Below are 20,246 nucleotides of genomic sequence, written 5' to 3' on the forward strand. Positions count from 1 at the left end.
GACTTGGTTCTAACTATCTCTGTCCTGTCATTTCACTCAAGATTCTAATACTGAGGAGGCTACAGTAGATCTGGGAAGAGTAATGTTTCTCCAAAAAAGTGGAAAAGGATATTGGACATGAGAACATGCCCCAATTGTACACTTTTATTCTATGGCTGGTCTGCGCTAAGGAAATCTTAATGATACTGTAAGTAGAAAGTTAGCATTCTGGAAGCTAACTCACTTGTAATTGAGACTGCATGGATGAGTCTCTTTTTAGGACTAAGAAGGTATACCATACTAATATAAAACTATGTTTATTCAACTAGAGAAGCTTTGGTTCATGCTAATTTCCTTCTCTATTCATAAAAATAGATTGTCGTTGGTATTTAGAAGACTTCTAGTAGCAACATTTAAAATAAATTATAGCAGACCCAAATGGAAATGCTGGCAGAGGACAGCTGTACTGATAGCACATCACATCCTGCTCACGTTACCCAAACAAGTCACACAAAATTACTTTACCAATGTGCAGACACATGAAGGAAATGGTTTAAGAAACTCCATTTCAAATTGTGGTTTAACTAGTTTTACAAAAAGATCCTAATACGATACCTGTACAGTAATTCCTTGTTATTCAAATGTACTCAGTTTCCAAGTTCACCCAGTACGAGTTACCTGTATATATCAATGAAAAGAGAATCACAGCTCTTTTCTCTGGGAGTAACTGTCAGCTGTCTTGGCAAAAAGGCTTAAATTGGTCTCCCTAAATTTATTCAGAATTAGCCATCATTACAAGAAAATTGAGATTTTTTTTTTCTCATCAATTTTATTTGATGAAAACATTAGATAATCTCAGTTATAAAATAGTTTCTGGAAAGACATTGTAAGAAACCTCAAACTAGGGTTTAACTCTAATCCTTATTCCCATTAGACCACAATGAATCTTAAAAGATTAAACATAGCTTTACAAAAGTCTGTTTAGTACTTATTGACTATGAGGAAATTCAGATGCTTTTTTTTAAGGATAAAGATTTAATAAGTTGATAAATCACGTAGACAATAAAATATAGATTCTGACAATAGTTTAAATTCTAAACAGCAAGACATAAGACTAGATAACTAGAATTCATTTAGCATTTAAAAAGCATTTTAATGAGAAATTACATCCTACATACAGGTGTTATCCCAAGAAGTTTCATTCCATTGGCTAGGACAGAACGGACAGCTCTGAAAAGATGAAGTCTGGCCTACAAAACAAAGAATTCGATTCAGTAACAGGCTAACTATAAAGTGAGTAATAAGCATGTTTTTAAGAGTAATTCTAACTTTCTTCTAAATTAAACTAGGAACAATATCTCAAAGTGCCCTAGAGTTTACTGTAGGCAAGGGAAGACAAATTCCCAGTATCCTTTATAGTAAGAGTGGTTGGTACCCAAGGGTTGGGGAGTGGGAGTGACAGTATCATTATCTAGTACACTTCAGATAAGGGGGACTCATCACTCTAACACTTGATGTAGAAAATGTGCTTCACAGTTTAGAAACTATTCTAAACCCTGACTGTTACAACCCAATCCTAATTATGACCTTAAACTATAAGTACATTGCCATAGTTAAACAACAGAATGCTATTTTAGAAACATCTACAAGACTCAGTAATGTTAGTTTGAGGATGCTAGAAATTAACACAGAAAACACTCAACGTAACATACCCCGGCCACGTCAGGAGGGCTGTCTTTTATGTGCAGTGTTTTGTGTGCCACAGCTGCAAGATGACTGAAACGGGAAGAGAGAAATTGCAATTAGGATCTGCAGTAATTTTCTGTTGTAACATATAAGGTTGATACCTAATCTTACTCCCTTAAATATAAATAAATAAAAGCCTTGACCCATTAAAGGATGTATCCAGAATTGGAAAGTTAAGACTAGAATTCACTGCTTTTCTTTAACAGGCAAAGTAAAACACACTAAACTCAAGCTTTAGATTTTGGTCCTGGTTCTATTAATACCAGGTGACAAGTTCTTAAAATTTTGATTTTTCATTGTTGATCTTATAAGTATAGGAGATTCCTTTCTAAGAATGAGTTTTTCCTCCTTTAGGTTTCCTTTAAGATGAAAGGTATAATATGGCCTGGATTCTCCCCTCTGTGTGGTGAGGAGGCAGGGGAGGGTTAGTCATCAGTCCACTCTGCACACACTGGCCACTCTTCTTTAAAGCATCTTTTCTATTTAGGCACGACAGCAAGTAGAACAATGTGTCAGAGAAATGATGCTTATGATATTTGTTTCAATGATTAAATGACATTTAATAAGACTTTCTGGCTTCTTCATCCCTATCCAAGTGGAACTTAAAGGGGAAAAAAATCTTATTTAAACCTGAGGAAGACGGTAAAAAGCTGATTCAAGAAAACAGTTCCAATTAACCTCTGATTTCAGTAAATCTTAAGTAAAAGCAAGTATTTCCTTTCTTGAATAGCTTTATGGGAAGAACAGCTGTTGCTACAGAAGATAGAGTCAACTTCTATTCAAAGTTTCTAGAACAGCTAGCATGAAATTTCTATCCAAATGTTACTGACTCACCTTCCAATTCATTCTCTACCCTCTAGCTGATGAATTTTTCTGTTCCTGTGCTTAAAACCTTTTTATGGACCCCCTCTACCCCCGGCCTAAAAATAAGATGAAATGCCTTACTTAGTACACAGCAAAAAGGTGTGTATATGCTTCATTTCCTACCTCTCCCAGAACTATGCTTGTGGTTCCTTCAGTGTATTATGTTCTGGCTCAGCTCTGGCTTTTTTTCCTCCCCTGCGTCCTTGCTTCTGATTAATATCTACCCCTTTCCTTTAAGAAGCCCTCTTTGATCGCTCAAGGCTGGGCTGAGTACCCTAAACTTGTCTCTTATGCCCACTCTATCCTAACACCCACTGTTCGGTAACCATCTATGATGAGGCTGTTGCTTCCTACTCACTTGCCTGTAGTGACTGTACCTTATGGCACTGAATGAATGAACATCAATTGCTAATTTGCAAAGATGAAGCAAAAATTCCTGTAACTTAAAGCCCATAATTATTTTTAGGCCGAGGGGTTTGTTTATAGGAAGACTTTAAAGAAAGGTCCTTTGTCAGGTCAGGTCTCAGATGTCTTTTAACACCTAAAAATCGCCCGATTATAAAGTACCTTAGAGTTAGAAGGTAGCTGACAATGTGCCTGGGCTGAAGGTCCTGAGATGATCTATAAAGCACCTCGTCGAACCTAAAAGAAAGATGACAGGAGCAGTTGGCAGGGGAAGACTCTGCACCTATTCCACTAAGATGGCAAGACCAAGACCTAGGATGTAAGATTGACTTGATATCATTAAGGGTAGAAAATATCTGAAAAAGACCTTGTGTACATTTGAAGGTAAAGGCACATTTTTCATTCTGACAAATTCCTTGATGGCAGGTGCTTTCTAAATCATCTTCACATCCCGTAGGCTTAGCCCAGAGCAAGGACTCAAATCATGGCTGTTAAACTGAATGTAAAAAGCCTCTTAACCATGTTTAGGAACATACTTTAGAAGCTAGCAAACCCCTCAATGCCAAGAAAACCAGGTTGGCTTATTTTCCCTCACAAAGTAGCCAAATGTGAGTAAACTAACTCCTTCTGACTCCAGGAACGAACCACTAACCTTATGTGGCAATCAGAGAAAACTGCCTGGTTAACCACTCACATCCCTTCCAGAGACGGATCTCTCCTGACAGGCCTGGCTTCACCAATAAGGCTTGTGACAGCTCCAATGAGTGGTCTTTTGCCCAGTGTGGGGACACCAGACAGATGTATATTTGAGACTATGAAGTGAAACTGGAGGCAAATGAAGGGACTTATGGTCTCAGGGAAGTTGCACAAACACAGGGATTTTCCTTTACTTGTCACAGAGGGTGAGAAGATCTTTTTAAAAACTAAGTGGTTATGCTTTTACCAGGCTTCATATTCTCATACCATAACCTAGAGGACGTTAGGCACCTGGGCTACTTCAGGGGTGGTGATATTTCTAAAACCTAACGCCTGACCGTGAGCGTGGCCTCTGTGCACTTACAATCAGACGTTTAGGAAAGTGCTGTCTAGAGGCAGGAGGCAGGACTAACTACTGGCTTGTTCACTCCAGTGGTCAGCAAACCGCCAGCAGTCATTTCACTGAGCAGAAGCCGATTAACACCAGAAAACCATACCTGAGAAGATGCTGGAGAATTGAAACAGACTGTGGCTCTTGTAAACAAGCAGTGTTGAAGTCATTTAGATAACCACATCCAAAAGTCTCTTCCAAACTGTTATCCAAAGTTTAAAAAGAACAAAGGAGCAAACAAGTCATTCAAGGAAACATAATTTCAAGTGATGAACACCATCTCACAATCTCACAATCCACAGTTGTGCTCACCTCAATATACAGTCACGCCCCAGAATGCCAGTCAGCCGTGGACCACATATAGGACGGTGGGCCCATAAGATTATGATGGAGCTGAAAAATTCCTATCACCTAGTGACGTCCTAGCCGACCTAACGCAGCACACACATTACAAATACCATGTGTTACTGTTGCCTACAGCATCCAGTACAGTAACAATGCTGTATAGGTTTGTAGCCTAGGAGCTGTAGGAAAACAATTTGTCACCCCCAAATTTGTCTACTTGGCATAAGGATTATTTAGGCTGGTTAATTTTAAGAGACAGCAGACACTGAAGAAGCTCTGAAAGCCAAGTAGAAGTTACCCTTTGTAAAAGACATTTACATTTGTAAGGGTATCTCCATGCTATACCAGGAAGATGGGCATGACCTTACTTCTAGAAACTCTCATCAATGCAAAAGCCCAAGACTGAAATCTGTGTAACAGCCTTACCATTCTTTACTGTGCTTTTCCTTGTCACCTCCCATAACTGACTCTCCACCCCCAACATCTTTTGTTTTCAGCTGGAGATGGTAGTTAAGGTGGTAGCTATAGCCACTTTGGCGAATAACTCATTTTTCCTGGGTCTCTCCCATGTATACAGGAAGGTATTCATGTTACTTAAACTTCTGATTTTTTCCTGCTAATCTGTCTTTTATTACAGGGATATCTCAGCCAAAAACCCAGAAGGGTAGAGGGAAAATGATTTGTACTCCCCTGCAGAGCAGCAGGCTGTACCATCTAGCCCAGGCGTGTCATGGGCCGTACCATCTCAGTGTGTGTCAGTGCACGCTAAGGTGTCCGTGCAGTGACGAAGTCATGTAATGGTGCATTTCTCAGAATGTATCCTTGTCGTTCAGTGGCACGTGATTCCAGTCCTAGACTTTGAAGCTAACATTGTTTGACCTGATGCCTCAATTTTTCTTAAATCAGTTTCTTCATCTGAAAATGGAGTATATTCTTTAGCAGTGTTATTCTGAGTACTAAATAAAGTACACAAGACCATTTCTTACATAGGTGCTCAATAAATAAATACTTTAAAAACCCCACAGAAACCAAACATAACGGTCCACTGTACTTTAACCAGTCTTGAATATGAGATGTCTGAGAAGCCCAGAGACCAGGGCCTCTGGTTTTAGGACCACACCAGCCAAGCCCCGACCCCCCCGCCCAAGGGCAGCGTGCCCAGTGTTCGCCTGTGGCCTCCTCTCACCTGTGGAGGCGGGCGTGCGTGTACTGCAGGAAGACGCCTGTGTCCCCACGACTTTGCAAAACACGATCCCAGCTGAACTGATAGTCAGACAAGAGTAAACCTCTGAAGTCCTAAAATGACAGTAAACCTTCAGTCCTGGGATTTGTTCTAGTACCAAACAGAAGGGCTGCAGAGGAAGCAGTTGTGACAGACCTGAATAATGAGCGCTGCGAGCCCGACCCTCTCTGCAGTCTCCTGTGGGTTCTCTAGTTCTTTGGTAGCTGAAATAGACAAAGGCAGTAACCTGCATGAAGCTACAGATCTAATCAGGGATTTAAGGGGAGATAGAATCTGCCGAAAATGGATGCTGGCAGTATCAAGAACAAGCAGGTTCACTGTAGGCAATTTACTTTCCTAATTTGGGCTAATTAAGCTTTGACAATGACAATTCCCCTGCCTTCATTAAAAGAGAAAATACACAAATTTATTTTTCTTGTAAATATTCTTTGTAAGACAATAGATATAGCTGGTACTTATTTTTTCCAAGGCTGAAGGTTAAACAAAGCCAGAGGACTTGTGAATTGTTTCCAGTTATGTAATAACATAGGACCTTCAAATAACCACTCCAACAGTGGAATGACAATCTGAAGCGGTCCATGAATAGAGGCCCAGGGTAATATTAACTCAGATTATTGAACTGAACAACACCCGAGTAGCAAGTCTAAAAATTCTGGCACCTCTAATTAATGCAAGCTATTTTTGACAAGGTTAGTGAAAGTTCAATGGAGGGAAAAAATCACATGCAAAAAAGTCCAGCAATATATAAAAATAGCACGTAAGTTACAACCACAAAAAAAGTGAATTCACTCTTAACAGAAGCCATGTTCTGTAGCATCCTTAATCGAATCTCATTTAAGACATCTTCCAGAAAAGTAACATCTCCTCTTCGAGTCTTCATCCCTTGCACTACTCCAAAGGGCACGTGCTGGCACCTGAAGTGGAGAGGGCATTTAGTTAACCGAAAACTAAAAATGATCTGGTGATCAAAATATAGAATGACACTTTTAGAGAGCAGTCTGAACTTCAACTTTCCTAGAGGGATTTTAAAAAATTAATAAATTGAAATATGATGTGATTTGTAAGCCACAAAATATGTTAAACACTCAGCTTCATTTTCTAGAGATAATCACTAGCATGTGATTAAATTCCTAGTTGCCTCTAAGAAAAAAAGGAGACGGAGGCTAAGAATTTTGAACATCAAGCCACTGCAAGCAGACATCTAATAATAACACATTTATCAAATGTTTATAAGCTAGAAATTAAAAAAGCCAGGGCATAAGTGAATACAAAAACAAATCTGCTTTTGCACACAAACACTTTGAAACGAAGAAATAAAGTTTCAACGAGCATCTTCAGAAACCTGTTACACTTTCGGACTTGGCTGACCTAACAATTAATGATCCAGAGGCAGGCAATGAAGAACCATGCAGACAGTACCTTTCTGCCCAGTCATACCCCATGATGTGCAGCATCTGGAACACTTGCTGAAAATGCTTTTTTTGCCCTTTATCTGTCTTGAGAAAAATGTATTTAAAATAAAAGAACAGTGGTAAATTAATCTACAAAAATAGGTTGGACATGAATCAAATTAAAATACTTGAGTTCTGACAGACTAGAGTCATTGTCAATTGACATTTTAAATAAATACACAAAGAGGATGCCAGTAGTAGAATGTTTAAGCTGAGTGCACTAGAAGAAGGAAATAAGAGCTGCTACACTCCACTGTCAGGAGGAAATTGGAACTTGAATGTTCTGAGCATTCTATTTAAATTCCTTCTCTCTCAGCTGTTATGACCTTCATCTCCTAGGAGGCTAAAGGTAAGCTCTAAGAAGATACTTAAGGGCACCTTTTTTTTTTTTTTTTTTAAGGGGAAGTGAGGTTGCACATGGAAAGGAAGATAAGAAGAGACTAACTGGCAATAAAAGTAACAAAATATTGATACAACAGTTTGGGTGGATCTCAAGGGCATTCATTATGCTGAGTGAAAAATGCCAATCTCAGAAGGTTACCTACTGAGAGTCCATTTACACAACACTTGCAGTGACAAAACTGTAGTGATGGAGAACAGAACAGTGGTTGCCAGGGGTTAGGGTTGGGGAGAAGGTACTATTAAGTGGTTGCCATGAGGGAGTTCATTTTATAATGGAACAGCTCTGTTTTCTGAATGCAGTGATGGTTATGTGAATCTACATATGTGATAAAATTTCATACACACACACACCCACACACACCAAGACATGTAAAAATTGGCAAAATTAACTAAGGTCTCTTCCAATGTCGGTTTCCTGGTATTGACTAAGTACTATGGTTATGTAAGATACCATCTTTGGGGGAAGGCTGGGTGAAGGTTATATGGAAACTATTTAAAACTTCCTGTGTCTTAAAATATGTAAAACAGAAAATTATTTTTTTAACTGCATTATAGTGATCTGTACATATTCATTTCACATAACCATTTTCCTGATTTGAGTAATTTTGTTTTTACTATGAAACAATCTGAATTTTTTCATTTTAAAGGGTTTTTCTTTTTTTTTTTAACATAGTGGTTGCTACCTTAAATACACTTAATATTGAATTCTTTTTATAGCTTGACAAAATTATTTTTCCATAGTTTTTCAACATGGCATCTAATTTCTATCTTTGCAGTTTTCATGAGCTAGGGATCATAACCTTTTGTTCTTTATTGTGATTACTTACCACATAAATCATTGTATCAAAATTATACTTGTCCATTCGATCTATAGCAGCTGCAAGATCTCTGAAAAAACGGCCATAAATTAAGAGTTAGTGAGCAGGTATGGGTAATAATTTGTTTTATCTATTTAATAGTAATGAGTCTTTTCTAATTAAGAATGTTTATTATCCCATAGCTTGGGGTATACTATGCTTATATAATCCCAATGTCATACTTTGATACAAAGTAAAAATAACAAAAATAGCTTTGGGAAAAGCAATAATAATAAAAGTGCTGTGAAAAGATTTTAAAAAACATAAGAGCTCTGGGACAAGTAGTAATAACTAAAATAGCTCTAGGCAAACGTAGGTAACCGTAGGTAAACGTTTTAGGACTTGTTAATTTCAAAAAAAAAAAAAAAAAAAACCTACTGGAAAGAATCACCTAATGGTCACTTATGTGCAATACATTCTCTTAAAGAACATACTTAAAACATAGGTGATATAGTAGCTAAATAAGTATCTTCTAGCTATTCTTCTATTATAAGTGACACAGCCTATTTTCCCTTGGTCTATTTTCCCATAATCAGAATGAGGACTGACAATTCTGTGTATGTAAGATGGTCTTTAAAGAGTGAGAACATCACTGAGCCAATATGGCCACCTTCTAGTATACATTTCCTGCCAACGTGCAATTGAAAATATGGTGAAATAGTTGATTATGAGGTATCTCAGTATTACAGTTTATAGAACAATGTACTCAGCTGTGAAAATCCTATGATGTTTAACTGTAAATAGTTTTCAGTCACTTTTCTGATACTAAATCTTTTCAGGAACTATGACTGTCAACAAACAGAAACCCAATAAACATATTTGGAGTGATGATGACAAGAGATTTAGAAATTAGCATTTGGTAATAGTTTTGAAGCTAAAATGATTATGAACAAAGAACATGAAGTCACATGAGGTGTGACAATTAAGTTCGCGAACTTGTTGCAACGACGTTGCTAACCCTTTTTGATATCAGAGGGATTATTCTTTATGAATTGTACCAACTGGACAAACAGTTAACCAAGTTTACTATTTGGAAGTGCTTGAGTGAAAAAGTAAGACGAGCTGAACTTTTCGCCAACAATTCATGGCTCTTGCATCACGACAATGCACCAGCTCACACAGCACTGTCTGTGAGGGAGTTTTTAGCCAGTAAACAAATAACTGTATTGGAACACCCTCCCTACTCACCTGACCTGGCCCCCAATGACTTCTTTCTTTACCCAAAAATAAATAATGAAAGAAAGACATTTTGATGACATTCATGACACCAAGGGTAATATGATGACAGCTCTGATAGCTATTCCAGAAAAAGAGTTCCAAAATTGCTTTAAAGGGTGGACTAGGCGTTGGCATCAGTGCATAACTTCCCAAGAGAAGTACTTGGAAGGTGACCATAGTGATATTCAGCAATGAGGTATGTAGCACTTTTTCTAGGGTGAGTTCGCGAACTTAATTGTCACACCTCATATACACATTGTAATGTTGACCTTCACATTAGATACAAACCTAGTAGCATAGAGAGAAGTCCCATCACTTCGCATTACAGTACAAATTGAGGAGGGGTCACCATTCCCAGAAAGATCCACTACAGCTGTTCCTTTTCTAGAAATGCAAAAAGGTAACTCTGAAGCAACATAATAAATTAAGACCTTTAAAAGTGTAATATCTATAACATTATCTTTGGCAAACCAGAAGCTATTTGTATTACTTAAGTAGCAATAAGTAGTGTAACCAACAATGAAGAAAAACAAAATGGAATCTGACCATGAATCTATTAAGATTGGGCATGATGTAATTACTATTTGGTTATCCTATCCTTTGAAAATCTGTAAATATGGATAAGATACTTAGATGTTTTTACCATAGCCAGTTGAAAAAATGAGATTTCAACTGCACTTTAACATGAAATATCTTCTTCTAATACAAGCTATTATGAAATTCAATATTGGGCTAATTTTTAACATGCTAGAAAATACCCTTGAGTAATAAAACCATGGAATCTGTTATTGTCTTTCCTACCTGATCAAAAATTAGAATTTGTATATGGCAATCTAAAAATTTACCGTAAGGACATGACTGACGATGTTATGAAACACATTCTCTGTCTTCCGTATAAGGATGACAAGAGAAGCTGCTCTTTGGCACTATGGAAAGTGTCTAAATAACTCGTTTGCCTGGGCATTACAGATGCCTGGGGTCCCTATGGCTGGTATTTCTGGTGGTTTGGCTGACAGGCAGCTCAAGGCTAAATTAGAAATCTACCTTAAGCAAGGACACAAAACCACCGTGTGCTATATGGTGCACTAATATTATCCCTGACTTAAAATTGTTTTCTCTGCCCTTGCTTCCTGATTTCCTCATTTTACTCTTTCAAAAGCTTGTCGGTCGTAGTGTACCTCTTTTCATAAGCTGCCTTAAATCCTGTTTTGAACAGGATGGGATTTTTTTAAAAAGGCAGGGCTGAATGAGAAGATGTGAGTTCTATTTCCATTTCCCAGTTACACCATTATTAGTTTGTGTGGCCTCAGGGCATGTCACTTGTAGTTTCTGTGCTTCAGTTTGCTCATGTGTAAAGAGCAGATAACATCCTTTCTCCCAACCTGACCAGAACTTTATGGCAGCAAAAGACAGCATGTGGGAAAGTACTTTGGACAGTGAAAAGCAGTATAAAAAAATGCCAGTAGGTTGCACAGCACATTCTGCTGTCCTTACTGAGAGAATATATCAATACCAATTTCATAGAACAGCAAGACTTTACTAAAGAATAGTAACCTGATCATACATTGTTTTCTGTAGGAGTCCTTTACTGTCCAGCAACTTTAAGACTTCTTGAGATTTTTCACGATAAAATGATTCTCCTGAGTATTCATCAAAGTGTACTCCTAGACGCTAAAAGGGTTCAGAAACAAAAGAATGTTACTTAAATGCCCTATTAAGTTTCCCCTGAGACAGTATAGGATGTTGTACAGTCTGTCACACAGATGGGGAAATAAGAATTAGATCAAGTCACTCCTCCGCTCTCACCTTCTAACGGCTCCCTCCACACCAGTCAAATCCTCACAATAGTGCTGTGCTGTCCAATATGGTAGTTGCTACGCACATGGGGCTTTTCAAATTCAATAAAACTGAAAACTTAGTTTCTCAACCATACTACTCACATTTCAAGTGCTCAACAGTCACACATGGCTAGTGACTATGCTATTGGACAGCACAGATACAGAACATTTCCATCACAGCAGGAAGCCAGATTGGAGAGCCCTGGAAAATGTCCTGTATCACACCCCAGCCTACAACCCCTTCAACCTTCTCTCCTACTCTTCTTCATCTTGCTTACTTGCTCCAGCCATGTAGGTGTCTTTATTAAAACTCGCCTCATTCCACCCACAGACAGCACACCTGATCTCTTCCTCTCTGCTTCAGTTTTCTTCATAGCATCATCACCATCTAACAGACTAAATACGTTCTTGTTTGATTTACACTGTCTTTGTTTAATTGGCTCTGTCTCCATGCTAGACGGTAGTCCATGAGAAAACTTATTATATTCACTGTTATATTTTGCCCATGCCCTTAAATGTTTATTAAATGAACAAATGTATAGCCATTACACATAGGCCTAAGTATCAGAATGTTACCTGATATTCAGTCTGTGAAGTTCACAGGCTTCCAGATTATTCATAGCTCTAACTTTCACCCCAAGAACAACATTTGAGTCCTAATTTTCAACTCAGTGCCAAATCTATTCTTAAAATGTGAGCTTCAGAAGGAACTTGACTGCCCAGCAGTACCAGTCAAGAGCCCCACAGGAGAGCAGGAGAGTGGACGGGTACCTTGTAAATCCGAATGTACTCTTCTATGCTTAAATCCCGAAATTTTTGCCACAGTGCAAGTGCTTGCACATCACCCAGTTCCAATCGCTGGAAGAACTCATGTGCTGATTTTGCCACATTCTTATCATCTGCTGCTTCTTTATTAACTTGTACATAAACCTAAAGCACCAACAGTACGTTAAACAAAAAATATTAGCCAGTTATCTTCAATAAGGAAAAGAAGAAAACAAAAGATAATCCTGAGAATTCTCATTTAAAGGTTACCCAACTGCCCTCATCACAGACTGTGTGTAACCTTTTTTCTTTTTTTTTTGCCATAGGCCATTAGTGAACCCTTCTCCAAATGCTTCTAAATGCATTAGGATTACAAAGGAAATAATTACATTGAAATACAGTTATCCAAATATTTTAAAATTTATGATACAGTAATGAAGGAAAATGCTAAATTTCTAATAGAGGTTAGTAAAAGTAATGTGTAATTTTTCTTCTTATCCAAGTTTACAGTCCCTTACGTTAAAAAAGCCTGGCTTCAACTAGACTAGCATGTCTTTTTTCTTTTTTTCCCCCAGTCATTATTATTGTTGCAACTTCTCTGAGCAATGGTTGAAGAGAGTAGGATGGTCCAATTTGGTAAAGAAAACGCCAAAGGATGATTTAGCAGTTGTTTTAATGAAAGATGTTTTAACTGTGCTCTAAATCTGTGAAAGACCTGTAAAACAGGTGATCTAGGAAGACCCTGTGGATAGTTAGCTTAATTACACTCCCAACTGGGACTCCTGAGAACTGTGTAGAGCACTCACTTTAGAGCGTTTTTGCACCACCTGTCTTGGCTGGTTTAATTCTGCACCCACCCAAGGACAGGAGTGGAGTTGGGTAGCTCCTTAAGGGCTCTTCCAGTTCTAGGATTCCGTGTTCACAAGAGTTGTTCATTTTCCAATCTCCAAAATGCAAAGTTAATCATTTTCCAGTCTCTAAAATTATAGCTCAAATAGTATTGAAGTTGGGCATATGGACTATAAAGATTTGACTTATAAATTGTAACTCACTTCCAGAGTGAAACATGAATGATAATTTTACTATCCTCATATTTTTTCCAAGAAGCTATTAAAGTAGCATGAAAGTAATAAAAATTGGCAAGTAAACTACCAAAAAGTGCAAGGCCTCTAAACTTGTACAGTACTGTCATCAAAATGTTGCAGAAGCAAGATGTGGGTAGAAAAAGTGATTTTATTGCTGGAGAATACACTGGACAAGTGGAATGTGATTTATACCCACTAGATACTACCAACAAAAGGGACAGGGCATTAAACATCTGTCTCAAGGTGTTGAAGGTATATCAAAATGCCTCACTTTTCATAGATGGCTTGTGTTAATTACTGGAATGGCAGAATTCAATGAATACATACTCCTAAATAAAGGTGAAAACTACCTAATATTTTTTTTCCTCTTTAAAGTATGTTGTGCAGAAAAGAGTTATATATAGTCAGCCTGAAACTGGTATTCTTAAAACGTTCTGTTCACAAGGTTAGCCCTTGGCTGCCATCTTGGAACTTGGATTTGGGGAATGTTGCCACCAACCTGAGTGGCTCTGTACCGACATAGTTTGTGCGAACAATATGGTTTATGCTCAACACCTGCTTTCCTCCTTGGAGTTCAGAATTTTTGTACATGCTAAGCAGAGGGTGCCTACATGACCCTCCAATAGAAACCTTGGGCACGGAGCATCTAAGGAACTTTCCTGGTCAGACAACATCTCATGTACTGTCACAATTTGTTGCAGGAAGAATTAAGTGCATTCTGTGTGGCCCTACTAGGAAGAAAGGACTCTAGGAAGCTGGGGCCTGGTTTCCTCCAGACTTCACCCCATGTGCCTTTTCCCTTTGTGGAGTCTACTTTGCACCCTTTCCTTGTAGTAAATAATGGCTCTGAGTACAACTATATGCCGAGTCCTGTGAGTCCTAGTGAATCACCGAACGTGGGTGTGGTCTTGGGAGACTTGACACACATTATCATAAAAAATGAATTTCCATGTGGTCCTATGAGTAAGTCCAGCATAAGTCAGTTAGAAAAGAGAAAGATGATTTTGGTTAGGTATAGGAATACTGAGGGAGTCACTGTAAGACAGTAAATTGCAAATTTCTGACTTTTGAATGACCTATCCATTGACAACTGCTTAATACAGGCATAACCTTGGCGATATTGTGGTTCAGTTCCTGGCCACTGCAATAAAGTATTACAATAAAGTGAGTCAATCTTTTTGCTGATGGAGGGTCTTGCCTTCCATTTGTAAAAAAATGCAACTGTGAAGCACAATAAAATGAAGCACAATAAAATGAGGTGTGCCTACGAAGCCCAACTTACAGGAGTAAAGATATACTATGTATTATTTGTGATTCAAAACCTTGCTCTCTCTCTCTCACATGCACACAACTTATAAGCAAACATACACAAAATATCCTTATTTCCAGTAAAGATTTTAGTTCTTTTAAATCTAGGACTCTAAACTCAAATAGTCAAACATTTAAAAACCTAATATGCATTCAAACTACTGATAAGAATAGTTTTAGAAAAAAACCACCAGAATCTTTTCCCTTTCTTAAAATTTAAAATAGAAATAATTGAAACAAAACAAAACATAAAAACCCTTTCTACTACTTGAAGAATCTTGGCATTTCAGCAATTTGTAGGTATAAACGAAACATTACTGAAAATCAACTAACACTATCAAAATAGAACAATAAAAAAGCATTAATCAGCACTTAACAATCTGCCTGTAAACGCACAATATAAAACTGTAATTATTAACGTTTATCACTGTTTTAGAAAAGAAATGCTTTTTCCTAGGTTTTTAATTCTAAAATATTTAAAATATTATGGGCAACAAAGATTTACTGTTCAAGATTAAATAAAAACTTTTGCAGCAGGGTGGAAGAAAGGTAAGAACAGTAACTCTCATATGTGAAGCTGTAATACACTCTAATAAATTCTTTAAAATGTTCTCTCAATGACACAAGGTCTCCAACCAGGCATTTATATTTTCTGCACCATGGGTTTTCTCTGTGGGCCTGAATCTGATGAAAGGTTCACTAAGCTTGTGGTAAAAAATACTTGCCATTATTCAGTTTTAAAAAATAATACAGTAAAAATTCCAGACACTAAGGTGGCATGCTTTATTTATAGACAACCACAAAGAATTATTAATTTTTAAACTCTTGCCTATCAATAAAACTCTTAATGGGAAAGAGAGGAAAAGTCTTTTGGTTAATATTATAAATCAAAAGTAGGCACTTAAAGTGCAGCGTAGGCATAGACTCAGGAGGAAATTATAAACTTTTAAAAGTCTAAGAATTAGAATGTGTTTTTGTTAAATATAATTACAAAGTCAGCTGCAGGTTAAAAACCATTTAACAAAAAGAAAAATGATGAAATGCTCTTTGTGGCTTTGGCTCGAGAAGTGAGGCATTACTTGGCATGCTCTCTTCCTCACACACAGGCATACCATCTTCAGTTTGATCCCCAGCTCTGTCCCCAACATGGCTGACACTGTATCTGTATTTCTTCTCGTGAGGCCCAGATACAGCACAGATTAACAACTGGGACAATGAAAAGGGTATACATCCCTGGAGATTAACTGGACAGGAAGAGTTTTATTAATGAACTCCCGGAAGGACTGAGGACAGAGAAACAAAGGAACTAATGAAGCAGGATAGAAAGGAGTTCACATTAGGCAAAAGCCAGGAAAAGAAGCTGAAAGATAGAAATGAAAAAAGCACATACAAATTCAGAGAGAACAAGAGGAAAAAGTATATACGCATGTTCTTCAAGTCTAAATGACTTTTAGTTATTACCATGAAGAAAGCTGCAGTACACAGCAACTGACAAATATTGAGAAATTTCTCTCTGTGCTGAATTGTTATCCTATGTGTTTACTCTAAAATGATTCTATACATGAAGATATACCATCCCAAATCAACTAAAATAGTAATAAAAGAACACTGGATTTGAAAATTAAAAGAACTCCCCAATAAAATAAAAGCAACATCTTCAATTATTTTGGTTTCTTGTTTTACGGAACATTTTTTAAAACCTTTGGGATTAAAAATGTGTTACCAAGCTGCATAGTACTCTGAAAAAAAAAAAAAAAGTTGAAGCATTTTCTAATATTGTTTCTTGCCAACTTACTTCAAAGAGATGCTGTAAAGGATTGGACTGGAGTTTTTCCTCATAGCCAAACAGTTGGAAGCCAGTTCCCAGAAGACCTACCACAATAATCCGTAAATGAAAAAATGATAAAATGGAACAGTAGAGAACAGTCATGGAGGGAACAGGTATAGTTCTATAGAAAGATCAATATCCACAATTATGTATCCTGAGAACATTGCGAAACATATGCTATCACCTTCCGCTACCCCATAAATTGACACAAGTCAAATTCAATACGACTGAAATAGATCAATCACTGAATTTAGTCTCACAGAAACCAACAAACTATGAGCTCATCAAAGGCAGGGTCTAGGACTAATTTATCTTTGTACCAACAGTCCCCCACACCTCCTTAGCAGACATAATATAAGCATTTGTTGAGCAGCTATTCTGGGGAAGACATCATGCTGCTCTAGGCACTGGACACTCACAATCTGTGAGAACAAGCTGATGGCAAGTGGTTTCAAAACTTTCTTTTTAAACTTGCAGAGCTTAAAACAAAACGAAGGTAGGAATTAGCTGGGTACTATAATAGTTCTTAAACAACTGAATTAAAACAATAATAGATGAAACTCAAAACATCCCTGATTACTTCTCCCACTCAAGGTCACCAAGCAACAAAATTCTTTTATATGGCCATTTATTTGTCTCTTATTTGTCAGTGATATTATTTTAGTCTTTGATGATAAGTTCAGCATTCAGAGATAGTGTTAATTTGAACCTTTTTTAAAAAAAATAGTAATTGAGGTTTATAAACTAGCAATGAAAATTCCTAGTATGGACTGTGACTATTTATACTCTAAAGATATTTTGCTAAAAGATGATCACAGTTTCAGTTTGAAAGAACATCTACAGCCTGGGACCAAAAGCAATAAAAGGTAGTTTATTTAAAAAAACACAATGTGTTTCTACAACTATATCAATTACCGAGCTTCAGCTCTGAAGGAGCTATTGCCATTGGCCTTGCTGGTGTACGTTTTTCTGTGCAGGCTCAGCAGCAAGAGGGATGCTACTGCACGCATGGACATACAATACTCGGGAGCTTAGACAGGAACTAGAAGGATGCCTGAAAAATGTACCAGCTCTATTCACTTGCAAGCAAAGGCAAATGTGATTGTGATTCAGGGTCTTGGGAGTAGAGTGAGGAAAGATGCCCAGAGTGTTCTAAAAAACAGAAGTAGAAAAAGTAAAGGCCAATTCCATTTAACATTCCACCTAGTATTTTCCAAAAACTAATCTCTGCTTAGGAACTGTCTGCCAGCTTTCAATAGGGGATAGCTCAAACAAAATTAAAACTCTTCAGCAATGACGGTTATAATGGAAATGTTGACAGATCATTAACCACTGTAGTCCTTTAGAGAAAGACAGCTGTAATAAAATCCTGCAGCTAAAATTTCATGAATACCATAATCACATATTTGCTAATGCCTGTGAAATGCCTAAATCGGTCAAACTAATACAGAGCTGACGCTACCTATTAAATCTGACTGCTGAGCCTAGAGCCTAAACCTCTGGCTGCCAGATGTTGTGGACTGCAGGTGGACTTTTAAAATGCAGGGTGTGTTTTCTGATTCCTCACTGTGAACAGCGAGGGTCTAAACAGGATTTTAATTAACTGAAAAGATAATATTCATAAGAGAAGGTCATGATAAAGGTCTTTTAAAAGCTCTGATTTCATTTCACATTATTGGTGAACTTCAGCACTGGCAGCGTACACTGCACTTTATAGAAGCTTTAAACTATTACCTAGCCTTTCGTTTGGATTAGTATTGTAAAATACTTCCTAGGACAGTCATTCATCATTTTGAGTACCTCTTATGTGCCAAGCCCTATGGATACAAAAATAATTCAGACACAGTCCATGCCTTCAAGGAACATACCATCTAGCAGGGAGAGAAGCACACAAAGAAGAATACAGTTAGACAGAAGCCTACTTGAGTAGAGCTGGGTACTAGGAGCTTGGTGATGTGAGAAGCTGGGCAAGGGTGTGTCCATGTGTCAGAGTGCTTTACAGAGGTAACACTAGGGCTAGATCTTAAAACACATGTAGTAGGCCAGATGTTTTTAAAAGTTTGTATTTTACATGCTACCAATCCTTCACTGCCTTAGCGTCTTCATTTATCCTGTCCTTCCACACCTTGATTATTGGTATGTATGAACTCGGAGTGGTTCTGACTAAACTCATGACATTAGAAATAATTTGTGGCACTCATCTGCCTGGGTCTCATTCCTCTCTTTGCTTTCTGACCACCCTACCCCACCCGCCACTGTACAGTTTAAAGGGGAGTCAAAGTATCCCACTTTATTTTTCCTCTAGGCCACTGGCCCAGGGTAAAACAACAGATCACCCTTCATGTAGGATGCCCAGTGAGGCTGGACTTCCCTTGTTTTAAAAATGGCAGGGCTGTGGTTGAGAGGGGTATATACAGCTAGACTTACTTTCCCCCTGTATACTCACTTCTACACTTAACTCACAAATGTAAGCTACTTTTCTTTAATAAAACCACAAAAGCCTGTATTTATCAGGTGTTGCTCCGAATGTGTGTAGTCTCCTCTCCCAAATTTACGTGTGGTGAGAATTCCTCTAATAAAAATACAAGGTTTATGCAAAGAAAAACATTAGGAAAAAAAGAGGCATTACTTTATCTAATGGGATTCTGCCTATATTCTGTCCAGATGATCAAGTGACATAATATTAAAACATATTAAATTTAATAATGAAATGAAAAATAAAATCTCAAACTTACCAAACTGCATGCCCCAATCTCCAAGGTAATTTATTCTGGTTACTTGATGTCCTAAAGCTTCTTTGAGATTTGCTATGAAATTTCCTAGTAACCAATAAAATATACAGTTTCTCATTTTTGTTATCCATTTTGGCATAAGAACCATGTGCTTCTCTATTATCAAAGTATAACACAGAAAATTCTTTTGGCAAAATTTACCAACTCAAGATTTTGTTTTTGTTTTTCTTACTAAAATATTCATTATTATGTTTTCATCTATGCTATAGAAAGGAAGTAAGGAATTATTTTGGGGGCAGTTATTCCAAAGAATCTCACAATTTTCACAAGAACAAAATTTTCATTAACATTAATGGGAGGTGGGAACACATGTTAAAGTAATTGCTACTCTAAGTTAATCCCAAGGACAGAAAATAACAGAATCTCAGTAATCACCAAGAAATAATTTGGCTGTGCCCTGAAGAATCTGAGCTATACTGTTTTTTGTTTTGTTTTGTTTTTTCTAAATAGCTCACTTTACCTTCTTTCAAGTACTGAAATCCATCTTCTCATGCCTGCTCCCTAATAGCACACAGCAGTCCAAAGCTTTCACCTCCCTGAACTGCTGATACTGGTTTCATATTCAACATCTATTCCATTCTTCTAGTGTGCCCGCAACATACTACAGAGTCGGGAAACCTAATATTTACATTTCCCAAACTCTCTTGCAATTAGGGGTCCAGAGGTCATTTAGGTTTGGGCAATCATACGCTGTGCACGAGATTTCAAAGGTGGAAAGGAAGGTGGAAAGGGAGCTACTTTTTTTTTCTGACAAGCACAGCTGTGGAGGCTTTGTGTATATGTGTGTGGCATTACTAATCGAGGTCCTAGTGTGCCATCATGTGACCGACCTGCAAGGTGATTGAAAAATTGGGTACGAGGCTGCCTCTTTTGCCAGTATGAATTCTAGAAGGAATGGCAGGACTTGTGGCAGTTTCCTGGGCAGCACGGTTCTAGAGCAGTGCTGAAGAGAGTGCAAAAAAGGTAGAAGCTCCCTTGATGACCAAGCTCTATGGTACAGTTTTAAGAGTCATTTTTGTCAGCTTAATCCAAA

The 20,246-nt window shown here is 37.7% G+C and overlaps 1 protein-coding gene and 1 long non-coding RNA gene across 6 annotated transcripts in view; one reads left to right on the plus strand and one right to left on the minus strand.

The window, feature by feature from the left end:
* The window catches only part of RARS2 (arginyl-tRNA synthetase 2, mitochondrial), a 57,558-nt gene that overhangs the window by 6,628 nt on the left and 30,684 nt on the right, over positions 1-20,246 (minus strand). For 4 of the 5 annotated variants that reach the window (XR_012496665.1, XM_074333282.1, XM_074333281.1 and 1 more), the window contains exons 7-21: positions 19,157-19,240; positions 16,389-16,465; positions 12,207-12,365; positions 11,162-11,268; positions 9,886-9,981; positions 8,350-8,410; positions 7,089-7,165; positions 6,459-6,583; positions 5,805-5,872; positions 5,613-5,722; positions 4,188-4,283; positions 3,157-3,231; positions 1,692-1,755; positions 1,158-1,229; positions 595-657 (exon numbers count right to left, since the gene is read on the minus strand). Coding sequence is in view for 4 of the 5 variants with exons in the window: in XM_074333282.1 (XP_074189383.1) it covers positions 640-657; positions 1,158-1,229; positions 1,692-1,755; positions 3,157-3,231; positions 4,188-4,283; positions 5,613-5,722; positions 5,805-5,872; positions 6,459-6,583; positions 7,089-7,165; positions 8,350-8,410; positions 9,886-9,981; positions 11,162-11,268; positions 12,207-12,365; positions 16,389-16,465; positions 19,157-19,240 (1,289 nt within the window). In the remaining variant the exon portion in view is untranslated. The other variant, XM_074333284.1, reaches the window with a different exon arrangement.
* On the plus strand, positions 1,073-5,411 carry LOC109453529 (uncharacterized). Its single transcript, XR_012496666.1, has 3 exons — positions 1,073-1,272; positions 2,586-2,688; positions 5,064-5,411. It is a non-coding gene; the product is annotated as an uncharacterized LOC109453529 (long non-coding RNA).

Source organism: Rhinolophus sinicus, linkage group LG05, assembly GCF_036562045.2.
Source record: "Rhinolophus sinicus isolate RSC01 linkage group LG05, ASM3656204v1, whole genome shotgun sequence".
In the NCBI taxonomy this organism is placed as follows: domain Eukaryota; kingdom Metazoa; phylum Chordata; class Mammalia; order Chiroptera; family Rhinolophidae; genus Rhinolophus; species Rhinolophus sinicus.